The sequence below is a fragment of the Podarcis gaigeae genome, assembly GCF_964106915.1.
Source record: "Podarcis gaigeae genome assembly, chromosome: 5".
In the NCBI taxonomy this organism is placed as follows: Eukaryota; Metazoa; Chordata; class Lepidosauria; order Squamata; family Lacertidae; genus Podarcis; species Podarcis gaigeae.
The window spans coordinates 58,737,538-58,750,949 of NC_139681.1; the positions used below are offsets into that span (position 1 = coordinate 58,737,538).

The 13,412-nt window shown below is 47.8% G+C and overlaps 2 protein-coding genes across 9 annotated transcripts in view; one reads left to right on the top strand and one right to left on the bottom strand.

Annotated features, from left to right (window-relative positions):
• The window catches only part of ARMH3 (armadillo like helical domain containing 3), a 126,102-nt gene extending 120,636 nt beyond the window's left edge, over nucleotides 1-5,466 (bottom strand). Inside the window, exons 1-2 of one of the 8 annotated variants that reach the window (XM_083737948.1) lie at nucleotides 5,437-5,466; nucleotides 3,327-3,480 (exon numbers count right to left, since the gene is read on the bottom strand). The gene's annotated coding sequence lies outside the window, so the exon portion shown is untranslated. Of the gene's footprint in view, nucleotides 1-2,124; nucleotides 2,440-2,471; nucleotides 2,552-3,326; nucleotides 3,481-4,366; nucleotides 4,563-5,436 lie in introns of those variants that run through there. The other 7 variants (XM_083737947.1, XM_083737952.1, XM_083737951.1 and 4 more) reach the window with 7 other exon arrangements.
• Nucleotides 5,233-9,904, top strand: HPS6 (HPS6 biogenesis of lysosomal organelles complex 2 subunit 3; the record flags this gene model as incomplete). The annotated part of the gene is made up of 1 exon (XM_083737939.1): nucleotides 5,233-9,904. One exon carries the CDS (start codon nucleotides 5,233-5,235, stop codon nucleotides 7,678-7,680), a length of 2,448 nt encoding a protein of 815 aa, XP_083594065.1. The 3' UTR covers nucleotides 7,681-9,904.
• Nucleotides 9,905-13,412: the final 3,508 nt, after the last annotated feature.

Here is a 13,412-nt window from a genome sequence, read left to right on the forward strand (position 1 = left end):
CCGAGCAGCGGGAGCGCACCCCGCCGCAGGGATTCGAACCGCCGACCTTTCGATCCGCAAGCCCTAGGCGCTGAGGCTTTAACCCACAGCGCCACCTGCGTTCCCTCAGTTATGGTACTGAAAACCAATTCCTGGGCTCAGAATGTACTCAGAGGACCCTCTTCTTTAATTATAACTGTATGTCTTTTGTTCCTGGCTCTGGTTAATAGATCTTGGGACTCTAATAAAGAACAAAGTATATTTGCCAAGTCTGTAGTCTGTCTACTCTTTCCTGATAGAGCCAATTCTGCTTTGTACTTGCAGCAAAAGTGTGCCAGGTACCTTCAGACCATTCTCCAGGCCAATCAATCTCAATTATAATAAACTAACCATCAACACTGGGACACAAACCTCTAATCAAATTTTGCTATTGGAATGTGAGCTGGTGGGCAATGTTACCTCTTGAACTGGAGAGGTATGGGTTCAAATTCCTACTTAGGCATGAATGCAGATTGTCTTTTAAGTTAACTATACTCTTACAACTTCAGCTCCCCATCATTATGTACAAATGTTAATTATTTAAACAAAGTTTCAATGAGAAGTTGTTACAGAAATAAAAACCACGAGGAAATCTTCTAATCTGTGTCAGAGCTACCACAAAATGTAAACCATGGAATCTGTTACCTTTGAATAAATGCTAATATACTTTCAAAGCACAGTGTTGGGATTATGTGAACAGATACGCATTATGGTGGGATATAAGGGGTTGCATCGAGTGGAGGCACAAGATGATGATGAAATTACTAATAGTGAAATCAAGTGGGGAATGCCAGGAAAAGAAAAATCAAGTGGGGAATGCCAGGAAAAGTAACAAGACCACAGAGAAATATGAGAGAGGAATCAGTTCATTCAAGGGAACTCCAAGGGTTGCAGATATAAAACAATTTAAAAACAAAAACCACCAATATGGGCAGAAAATTCTCAGTAACCACAGAATATTGTTTGTGAAGGGGGCAGAAATGGTGTGTGTGTGTGTAGAAAGGTAATGGCCTGCTGGAGGAGGGAAGCCATAGTTAGCTAGCTGTAACCCCATGTGTATTTTCCTATTTCCCTTATGGCTGCTTTCATGCATAAAGACAAGGGTCATCATGAATACCACTTCAACTGTGGTTTTAAGTTCTACAGCTTCTCTTTTACTTCAAAGTGTTTGCTTTATGAAATGGGGAAATGCATAAGGTATTTTATAAGTCATTTTTAAAACATATGCCTTGTTGTTAAGCAAGCAATCACCATTTCAATTTTAGGTTCCCTCACTTGGTTATGTGTGACCCCAAAAAAACTATAGACAGAAGAAATCAAAACACAACTGGCACATGGAGACTGCAATACTTCTGAGAAGTTGTTTGATTTTATTAACATGTGCAAGCACACTTGGAGCTGCTTCAGGCATTACAAAATCCCAACATGGAGCTACTTCTGTGGGAATTAACACATACATAGATCATCAAAGAAAGTGGACAACACATATGTATTATAATGCATGTGTACACTTTTCTTGTGCACCCAGCTGCTATAATCACTCAGCTTTCCTGTGAACACATAACAAAGCGCGTACATGCACTGTGACGGTATAAGCTATAAACATAGGAGCCAACTCCTAAGAACCGATTAACAGTCTTCACTGTGCCCATTGGTATACCCTGGAAGGCTAAGGAAAGAAGGGAATCCACCCTTGAAGAATATTAATTTAGTCATCTCCAACAGCTGGGAATCGACTCTGTATTACATGATCTATGAAGAATGGACCCCATACAGAAACAAGATTTGGGGCAGGGAAGCCAATCTTTTATCAAAATATGTGGAAACAAGAGAAGAAAGAGCACACTGGTCCCAACTATGAGGGCAGGGAACCACGTGGAAGCTTAAGCGTGTGGGCAACAGCAGAACAAGACACTTCACCTGCCCCCAATGAGAGCTCTTCCCTCTTCCATACTACTGCAACAGGGGTGCAGGAAGGGGAAAGCGCTTGACAACAGAAAAGAGGAGTGGGGGGAGATGACTAGAGCAGGAAATGCATAAAACTGCCTCCTGAGCAGCGGCACCTACCTACTTCCTCCCGCCCCACCCTGCCCCACCCCAACTCACCTCCACTGTAAACGGGGCTCTCCTCTTCCCATCCCAGGTACGTCCCCCTATCCCACGTACACAGAAAAACAGGTGCGCTCAGGCCCCCTTCTCCCTAAACACGCCCCCAAGAGCGCCCCACAGGCAGCCTCCTCAAAGGTCCCCCTCTGCACCCCAACACGCCTCCCTCCCAGTCATGTTTTGCCACCCGACCCCAGGCAATGCCGCCAGGTCCTCTCCCACCGCCACCCCAACTTCGCACCCTGGCCGCTCCTTCCCTAGCCTCAAAGGGCGCAGCCTAACTACACAGCGCGGGGCGCAACCGAGGCCGGACCCTAAAAGGAAGGGAGCGAAATAGCCCCCGTTACCTGAGCGGGGCGACCGCCTCTCGGCGCGCATGCGCCACCGAGTCAGACTTCGCCCCGCCCTCAACCTACTACGCAGGCGCGCCGTCCTTTATCTGCCCGGTCCCACCTCCAACCACCTTGCGGAGAACGGCTTCTGCTGGGTACTAGTGCGAGTTGAGTGCGGATGAAAAGCGAACGGCATAGGCGAGAGCCGGCCTTACACAGGCATATATGGGGGGGGGGGGGGAGGAAACTTTCAGCAGAACTGGCTCCCCGCAGCCAGTTATTTTTGTAATCTACCCCAGGATTAGAAAGTACGGAAGCAGTTGTAATTTTCCCAGCCCGATCCACTGTATTTACATCCCACGCGCTTTTTTACCTAGGGGGAAGCTCTGTTAAACATACTGCGGCTTACTCCAGAGTCAACGTGCAAAGAATCGTACTACAGGGCTGCAGTGTCCTGCGTACGGGAATCTTAAGGCTGTCATAGCTGTCAACTTTTTCCTTTTCTTGCGAGGAATCCTATTCGGAATAAGGGAATTTCCCTTAAAAAAAGGAAAAAGTTGACAGGTATGGTCCTAATGGAAAACTTCTCTTCTCCTTTACTAGTGAAAGGATCCACATCCACATAATTTGCCTCCAAGATCCCTAATCAGTTGATCCCCGTTCCTAAGACCTTGAAGTAGCCTGTGTAAAAGAAGCAGTTACCACCACCAGGCAGGAGGGATCCTCCATGTGCTTTTACACACTCACACAGCACAAGCATGAAGAAACCCTAGCTGCAAATTAATCCATGCAATTTAATCAGATCAAATCAATCAGCTGGTTTGTTGACCTGTAAATGTGTACTCTTCATGTACCGCTGCGCATACTCACTGTTAGATAAGAACAAACTGTTGACGTTTGGTTCGCTTGCTTGCAGTCAGCAGATTTGCAGAAATTTGCAACTAGACGGCTGTTCATCCTGCTCTGCAGATAGTCTGGGCGTGTTTGTCATTCCAGACTTTTTCCTGCCCCTGCTTGTTTGCTTCTGAAGAATAAATAAATACAAAGACGGGAAATGTGCCCCACTCTTGGCAAAGCAAGAAACCTCATCTGAGAAGTATTGCCACCCACACACACATTTGTATAGTTCAGACACACCATCCTTAAGAACATAAGGACAGCCTGCTGGATCAGGCCAATAGCTGATCTAGTCCAGCATCCTGTTTTCATAGTGGCCAACTTGATGCCTAGGGCAAACCACCAAGCTGGGCCCAATCCTTCCTATTCCCCACTACTCCTATGCAGGTAAAACTGAGGTTGCTTTCTGAAAAACTGGAACACAATATTCTCTGAGCCAAGACAGATATGCAACCCAATCCTATGCACCTTTACTCAAACGTAAGTTCCACAGTGGTTCTAGAATGTAAGGGTGCACAGGACTGAACCCCTTTTTGAAATAAACTTTGGTGGAGGTTTTATAAATGAATTTAAGAAAGCAGCCTGATCCTATGAGAAGAAAATTCAGTTTATTTCAGTAGGGTTTATTCTCAAGGCTAGAAGCTGCTTTTTGTGTACTTCAAGCCCTGAACGTATTTGTTTGTGGACTGCACACCATGTTACTACAAGTTTAGACTGCCAACTTTACCCTAAAGCCACTTTCCTGTGAGGCCCACTCAAGCAGGGGGAACTATGACTGCACTGTTAAATAAAACCAGTGACTGGTCTCCTGTCAGAAAACCCCGAGGAAGCCTTCTGCTGCTTTCAACAATCCTAAAAACCACTGACTTGTGATTTACTTCGATGGTAAATTGCAGTGTTATACGAAGTAAACGCTGCTGAACACCATGGGATTTGCACCGGAGTAAACATGCATTGCAGGTAATGCAAAGCGGCTAATTTTGAGGGGCCAAAGGCCTGCTGAGTCCTCTCACCCTTCGTAGTAAATACTCTGCGACCTTCCTCTAAAAGTTAAACCGCTTAGAGATTCCGTCGAAATATGAAGCGCCATACAAGTGAAAACTAATGATGATAATGACGTGTCTCTTTAACGCAGGGCGGAGCTGTAAAGCAGGCCCGGCAGGGCTCCTGCTCTCCTCTGCCTGCTTCTGCACTCCGGAGCCGCAGCTCAGTCGGGGCGGAGAGATTTTTAACCTCATCGGGCAGGGACGGAAGTAAGAGAGCCGGAGGCAGCTCGGGCTCTGCCGCCGAGGCCCGGCCGCGGAAGCAACTGCGCCCGGAAACGAGAGGCCTCGTGATTGCAGTAATTGTGCGGGGCGCTGTTGCTTTCGGACCTGGACGGGGAGAGGCGCCGAGGTTCTCGCTGCCCGCGCGCCCAGAGCTTCGCTAGAGAAACGCCCGGGTCGACCTGCCTGCACTCGGCGCGGCGCTCGGCCTCCTCGGAGCGGACCCCGGGGCGCCTAAGGGAGAGCCGCTGTCAACTCCCGAGAGCGCGCGAGGAAGGGAGAAAAAGGGAAGAAGCGGGGCAGCGGGACGAGGGACGGAGCCCGGGAGTGCCAGGACCTGACCGCTGCGGAGGAGCAGGGCGCGCAGGAGCTGGCGGACTAGAGTTAAGGGGACTCGGGAGGCGTCAGTGGCAGGCAGCGGGGCCCCCCTCCTCGAGGACGTGGAAGCGCCCGGCGAGAGCAAGAAGGGCGTCGAGGGGGGATATAGTGGCGCCGGAGAGACCGGCTGGAAGAGGCAGGGCGCGTTGGGGAGGCGCCGCCAGCTTCGCCCCGCCGCGGCGCGTCCCGCTGAGCTCCTTCCCCATGTGGTCGGCAGCCGCGGCGGACGCCCCGAGATGAAGCTGCGGCAGGTCTCGGACTGGAGCGACTTCGTTCGCGGCCGCTGCCTGCGAGAGCTGCTGGAGCAGGGTCGCCCGGGCGAGGCTCCCAGCCGCCTCCTAGCCAGCCCGGACAGGCAGCATCTGCTTCTGTTGTGGAACCAGCCGGCCTCGCAGGCTCGGGTTGTGGCCTTCCAGCGCCTGGGCGCGGACGGGGCGGACCTGGAGAGGAGTTGGCAGCCTCCTCAGCCGCCCGTGGTGGGGCTGCTTTTCCTGGAAAGCCCCGCGACAACTGTCCCTTGGGTGCTGACCATCATCTGGGAGCATGGCAAGACTGAACTCTGGCGATTTGTGCCCGCAGTGGGGTGGCACTTGCTGCAGAGCCTGGAGCTGTGCCATGGAGCTCGTGCCCGGGTTGTCTCCATCTGCAGCTGGGGGGCCCAGCTGGTGTGGTGTGAGGAGAGGCCCCCCTTGGACGCCCAGCTGATGCCCGAGAGGAGAGCCTTCAGGTACTGCATCTGCACTAGACGCCTTCAGATCGGGGAGCAGGGAGCCCAGCTGAGCCCCTTAAGGATTGTCTTGCACAACAGCCCTGTGTACCGAGTTCTCGCCTCACCCTCTGGTGTTTTCCTGCTGCCCACTCCAGCCACCTTCCAGGGAGTAGCCAAGTTTGTCCTCATCTGGCGTCCTGAAAATGCTGACATCATCATTGCTGCTCCATCCAAAGGTTGCATTTGTACTAAGGCTTTGCTTCCAGGCAGTGAAGTGGACTTCAAGAAGCTGCTCTTGGGCTGTGTGGGACTCTTGGCAAACATGGACCCTTTGGATATCCACAGCTGTGTGCTCTCTAGTCGCAGGGGGCTCCTCCTGGTTAGCACGGCAGGAGCTGTGGAGCTGGTACAGCCTGACGGAGTGTGGAGACCCATCTTTGACTTTGGGGGAAGTGCCTTGGCTCCAGGGGAGCAGGTCCAGCTGAAGGTTTTTGGGGACACCCTTGCCTGCTTCTTTGGAGGGGCTCTTTATCTTGTGGACTTGGGCAGCAGGCAGTTGATAGAAAAGAAAGTCCTGAGCACGGAGGAAGTGCTTTTTTTGGACTTCCATGCCGAGGAGGAGGAAGTGCAGCTCCTGGGTCCAAATGGCATCTACAGCCTTGACTTCTCTGGTACCGACAGGGAAGAGCCCACCCTGGTGGAGATGGTTTTTGAAGAGGCCTGCAAATACTATCAGCGGCGGAGCCTCAGCAGCTCTCAGCTCACCGTAGAGAAACTGAAAAAGGGAGACATGTTCCAGGCTCCCATTGCACTCTCCTCCATCCTGTGCTATAGCCTTGCTTCCAAGGATAAACGTCCCAGGGCTCTCCCAGAGCCTTATGCCAAACTGCTGGGCACAATGCAGCTGGAACTGCAGAGCTACCAAAAGCTGGAATTCCTTAAATTGTGTGTGGTCGGGGCCTCGGAAAGTGAGGTGGAGAGCTATGGTGAGACGCTCGTGGAGCAGGAGCTCGGTCGTCTTCTACACTTGGACTTAAACAAGGAGAACCTGGCCTATCTGAATGCCATCTTCAGTTCCTTCCCTGGGGCCTCTTGGAAGGCTATCCAAAACCACCTGCAACTGCAACAGAATGGGGATGGAGTACTGGTAGCCAGAGCTACTCCAGATGTGTGGAAGAAAATCTTGGGGGGATCAGTGCCCGGCCTCAGCAAGCAAGAGGAGGGGCCTCTAAATGGGATGGTTCCACTTTTTGAACTCGTCTGTCTCTTGCTGCACCAGTTCAAGCCTAAGTGGCTGCCTCAGTTTGTGGGGCTGTCCCAAGAGTACCTGGGTGCCTCTTGGACTTACGGCAACAAGGAGGGCCCCGAGGGTGCTGTGCCCCTCTACAAAAGGGCACTGGCTGTGCTGCCAAGGAGGAGCAGGGGCTCTCTGGCAGATGGAGAAATGGAGATTGAGCTCCTGCTATGCAGCCAGCGGCCCAAAGCCATTCTGCAGGCCATGGACCTCCTTATCCAGCATAGGAGATGGCAGCGTGTGATGGAGGCTGCAGAAAAGTTCTCCATGCTAAGCCCTTTGCTGAACAAAGAGATCTTCGCCATCCTTTTGAGAGAGTGCTCCCAGCATAGGGACCTGGACCCTTACTTGGACAAGCTGTGGGAACTCTGCCCTGCAAATCTGAGCGCTTCTGACATCCTGAGCGTTCTTCAGCAATACTTACCCCCAACAGAACTTGATCCTCCTCCCTTTCTCCCAGGTGGGTCATCCCAGCTGACTGTTGGCCTGCTGAAGCCCCTGTTGCACAGACTAGCCCAGGGCCCACCTGGCCAGGATGAAATCTATGCTGTCTTACAGAGTCCATCTTTCCCACCACCAACCCCACCCAGGCAAAAGAAAGATACCCCAAAGGCAGCTGCCCAGGAAGAATCAACCCCCTTTCAGAACCACACACACCACTCATTGCGTGAGGTGGTATGAAGCTTAGAGGTGGGGACAGGCAAAAGGGCATCCACAGTAATTGGGCCTGGTGGGGTCAGGAGCCTTCAACCTGTGTATCCACTTAGGCCCTGCATCAGCAAGCTGCCTCTGCCAGAGTGGGAGGTAAATCCCAAAGTTTATTGCATTGCCAATGGGTTTTTTGGAAGAGTGCAGAGCTTGTAGCAAGGCTTGGGTGTTTCTGGTGCCTTAAACAAGAGCAGATAAAGTCACATGCGAGCTACACTATTGCTCACACAGTTGAGACTAGCTGAAGAACTGCTGCTGGTGTGTTCCCTTCCATTTGTGAATGATGCTGGTGGGCTTGGGTTTTGTTAAACTTCCTCTACGTTTTGGTAAAATGCTAGTTTACATGCAACTGACGTATTTGCATGCGAGCTTAGTGTCACTGGGGAATTGCCTTGCTTTGACTACCTTAAGGATACGCATCTTGAACTTCCATCAATATGCTTTAGTAGTTACCTTTTAAAGTGCAGGGATTGCTCCTGGCAATATGCCATCCTGTATGTTGCCAAGTTTCACTGACCAGTATTACTTCCCCCTGAGACCAGCATTTTGGAAAGTCCCTGACAGAAAGCATGTCCTCTGTCTGCTTCTCTGGCTGATAACCCACAGCTCACTCCTCTGATGTGTTTAAACATGCATTATTTACCTGCAACTGGGGAAGCCCCACTGCAAATGTGTGCGCACACCTTTGTCCCCTAGAGTGGTTTTATCTTTTGCTTTTTATAAAAAAAGAAAAGTGGAGGTTGTCAATAGAAGGAGCTCTGCAGTTCCCTGGGGTAGGGCATGCCCTGTACACTTGCAGAGTAGTGTAACCCTTGCCTCGTGTTTGGGACCCCACGCTGGCTGTAGGCTTAAATCAAACGTATCTCTATTATAGAGGAAGAATGATGGGGACTTGGAGCAAGACAGTAATGCTTGTTGGTGTCTTGCATTTCCTTCATTCTGCCCAAGAATAACTGCCATTGGGGATGAGGAATATTCTCACCTAATGAGACTTTCATCACTGAAGCCGCCTTACATAGATGGGGCAGGAAGAGTAAATTTTAACATTTCCAGACAGGAGTGGGTTTTTCTTTTTCTTTTTGCAGGTGGGAGAAAAAATTTTAAACCTTATGAAATTGCTGAAATCCCTTTTTTTTAAAAATGCAAAGGTTCCCCAATATGGTACAAAGGAGAGAGATGGCTTATTGAGTGTAAGCAGCAAGTCACCATGCAGTTCAGTTTTCAAACTCAATGGGTGGGTTTGCCAGCCAAAAATGGGGTGGGGAAGGCTTTATTACTTACAGGATTCTTTACGCCTGTTGAATTGGGTGGGTAATTTTCTGTCGGCTTATGACCCTTTTTAAGACAGGACCCTGCCCTGAGACTGAGCTGCCTGAATTCCAAGCAGATCACATGTATTCTGCCTCAGCCCAAGCCTGATGCTGCAGCAGCGCCTTAGCAATCTGGATTTTTCCTGTGCAGATCAAATACGTCTTTTTGGTGCTGCAGATTAGCCTTTCCTGGGCTGGGGAAATAGATAAGTAGCAGAACACAAGGACAGCTTTGGATCTTGCCCCCTTCTGTCAGATAATGAGGAAAGCCCTACCAATACTGACCAGTGACCAGTTTGTCAATACTTGGCATGCAGAGGTATAATTGTGTTACTGGGAGTTGCCTTCCAAAACCAGCACAAATTGAGGACTTGTTGCAAACCTAGTTAATCTACATCTGCAATACTGTTTACAAGTTTTCTTCAGGCTCTCAAGGAACCCATAATACGCTTCCTCACCCTGGAGCCATTTTTTAAAAAAATAACTATAAGGATAAGACGAGAGTACCGTAAATTATCTTGTCCTTCATACCTGAAAACTTAAGAGGAATGTGTGGGTTCTTGTAAAGAGGAGTGGGCTTTCTTTTTCCAAGTGCTGCACAAATATCCTCTCTGCAAAACCTAAAAAAATAAATAAATTAAAAGGTTTTGACAGTGCTGGGATTCACAAGCTTCCCTTTGATGGCCCAGTGAGGCCTCTTAGGCAGAGGATTAAGAGAAACTGCCCACATAATGGTCCTTGGATGGTGTGTTTGCCCTGCCCATCCTGAGTAACTTGGCAGAGAATTTTTTTATGCTAATCTTGGCAAGTTTATTCTGTTTTTAATGAGATTCTTGTTTTTGAATCCTGTGTGCTGTATGCAGTATTAAAAGGTAAACAACCTTGAAGAGGACTCATCTGTGGCTGTGAAGTACCTGGCATATGTATTGTTGGGCACCCAGCTGTGTGTGCCTTTTCTGTTGATTCAGGCTTGGCCTCACTTGTTAATGGGGAACAATCATCCCAGCAGATAAATTGCAGCCTGACCCAGAAAAAGTCCCTCCACTAAAAAGCAAACCATTGCTGGGAAGGAAAGCTGCAGCGGGCAAGCTGTTCTGCTAGCAATCAATGCACCTTTTGTCTGCTTATTCATAGCACAAGAGCTGTGCTGGCAGCTGCCCAGCTTCTTCTGTGAAAGCAGTTATGGGGGTCATAGTCTACCTTTTAGATTCCCTCACAGTTGCCTCCAACAAAGGAGAGGTTAAAAGTGTCCCTTCAAGTGGAGGGGGGAGATGTAAAGAGATTTGACAAGAGCTACACAAGTGCAGGAGGGAAGGGAGAAGCAATAAGTAAATGGTTGCAAACCAGCTTGAAACAGGATTTCATTTTATAACAAGAGGGGAGTAGCGTGTGATGTCTCTTTATACATAAAGAACAAGCAGCCTCCTTGGTCTGGATTTTTTTCTGGATTTTATAAGCAGCAGCATGTAATACTGATTATTATGCTTCCAGGGGTGCCTTTTCCTAAAGGATGTCCTGGCTTTGTATCTGTTCCTTTGATGGAAACCAGAATACAATGGATTGGGGTGATGGTATTCCACTGCTGAAAGAGCACTAGCCAATCCAGTGCAATAGAATCCCAAGGTTATATTTAATAGCAGTGTTTGCAGGAGTTACCTATTAGAAGACCTCGTAGTTATTTGCTCTCCTCTCTATACACTCTTTGTATTTGTAAAGATCCAATGACAGATTTCAGTTTCCTGACCGTCTGATACTGTACTTGGCAGTGGCAGCTACCAGGTCATTTTAAGAGAGTCACAAAATGGGCAGGGAAGTATTCAACAAAGTTGAGTATTAAAATTACTGGGCCTGACTTGTTCATCAATTTCTGAGTAAAGTTCAGTTGAGTGCCACTCTTGGATCACTTCCAGTCAATGGGCACAGGAGGAGCAACTTCCAGTCCAACAAGGCAGCACTAGATTTTGTGACCCTTAGTTCTCACGGAGCCGTTTCTCTACAGAAGTTCTTCCACCACTTTAATTTTCCAATATTGCAGCCCTGGCTTATACCTTACAAAAGTAATGGAAAGTCTGATTGCACTGAAGTGATATAAAAAGACAATGGATCATCCAATAATTATAGAAAATGCTAGAAGAGCGCTTTCACTCACACGGGGAACTGTAGTATCACATGTACTCTGGGTATGGGTGGGTTGTGGCATTTAATTCAAGCGGCTTATTACTACAGCAAGATCAAGGGAGGAAAAGTGGGGGTAGATATTTCACTCCAGATTGCTAATCATTTCCCACTTCTGATCCTGTGGTGTTACACTATGATTCCTGGATTATCTAGTACCACTCATACAGACTTTGTTTTCATTTTCATTTGAAATCTTGTAGGGCTTGGCAATTGGAAGTGCCACTGTGTCTGCACTTTGGAAATGCCACAGAGAATCGGTTTCCCATCCTGGACATAATAATGTAGAATTACTTCCCCCTAAGGTTAACTATACCTCCTTGTGAGTTTTCCCATGTTCTCTGCTTTGCCACACTAGTGAGCAGAGTTAGGGATACTTTGCAGACTGATGTTGCAGTGATAAATGCTTCCCGTTTCTTATGGCATACTTGTTCCTCGTGTTTTACATGACTGCAGCATATGTATGGGAATCTTTTGCTCTCCAGGCCAAATGTTCCCCACCTGCTTCAGCATATCTTTCTAACCTTCTTAAGTCTTGATTGTAACTCCTGGGCACCTCTTCTCACTACACAACACTTACCAGGAATTTGCGCACTTACAAATCAGTACACAAATGTCAGCCCTCAAGCTGTATGGCTGCTACACAGTAGTGTACCCTCATCTCTCTCTCTCTCTCTCTCTCTCTCTCTCTCTCTCTCTCTCTCTCTCATTTATTTTTTATTTAAAAAAATTGTCCAGCTAGGCTTTTGTCTTACACTTCAGAATTCACCTACCACATTTTCTGAGAGGGTTGTAAAACATTTCAGTAAGTAAGTTCTGTTGCAATGTAGTCTTTTTCCCAGATGGCTAAAAATATCCTGCTGAACATCTGTGCTGGTATATCTTGATCCAGCAGTAATAGCATAATACCTTGCCTCTTGGTATTGGAATTAAAGGATAGCACTGATGAATTGGGAACTGCCACACCAGTTTGTTTTTAAGGTAGGAGATGAAGACCCATATGAGAGATTATAAAAGACTCAAAACTGGAATGGATACTAAATAGAATGGTGTTGGAAGGCTTATAGCATTTTGGTGGTGCAGGGCAGTACTAAAGAATAGGTGTTGTTTAGGGAGGTACAGCTACCAATAAGAAGCTGGCTTTTATTAGCTTTAATAGGGCTTTGAAACCTCCCTCACTGATCAAGTATAGTGGGCATACAGTGCCTCCTACAGTTTACATTTGGACTATCTGCTCTTATCAGTGATGCTGTAGGAAATAGCCACTATATGCCTGATGTGACCTCATAACCACATCATTCTTAATAGCAAGTATAGCCAGTGATATGCTAGCAATTTGGAGGAGATTGCATTTTCCCAGCAACAAAAATGCTGCAGACTCCCTATAACACACGTACTGAAAAGGCAGCTGGATCTCATACAGTAATTCTGTACCAATCTTTAAAAATACTGAATAAAAATGTATCGTCAGGAAGAACTCTTCTCATTAACTAGGGGATTTGTCCAGCCTCAGAACCCTGATTAAGTTCTCAGACAGCAGCCCAAATGCAGCAAGATCAACGCGCTGCTGGATCAGAAGCCAAGTGTGTAAATAATGCTTATCTACCCACAGTAGGAAACCAAATTGAAATTTATTAGAAACAGGAATGGGGTGCATGGGAGGCTTCTTTCCACCTGGGAAAATACATCACTACAATAACGGAGACCAAATTTTAAAAACATACAGAAAATTAGAATTTTTCTGCAAATTAGAAAACATGAGATCCCATCCAAGCCTAGGTTATGAACAATGATATAGCACTGAAGAAAGACAAGTGCTATCTGGGCCAAATAACCAAATTGGAAGACAAGGATTTTAATTTTCATACTACTGCAGATTAGACTCCTAACCTTGGCAATAAACATTCTACGTATATTTAGACCAGCATTTCTGGTGGAATGTACAACCCACTGGTGGTTGTTAAAGGAGGTAGTACAATGTATCTTGGAATCTGGCACATGCTGTTTCTGATTACTTCTTGGGTTTCTTATTGAAAGCTTGTAACACATTAAAGAGAGACAAGCTATACCACACGGGCAATGCTCAACTAATTTATTTCACAAGCAGAACGGTCTCCGCTTGCACAAACAGGACTTCCCCCCCCCATCCCTGTGCATGTCCTGCACCACCCCCAAATTTTCTCCCAAGGATTGGGGGAACCCCTAAAACAGATTTAGTTG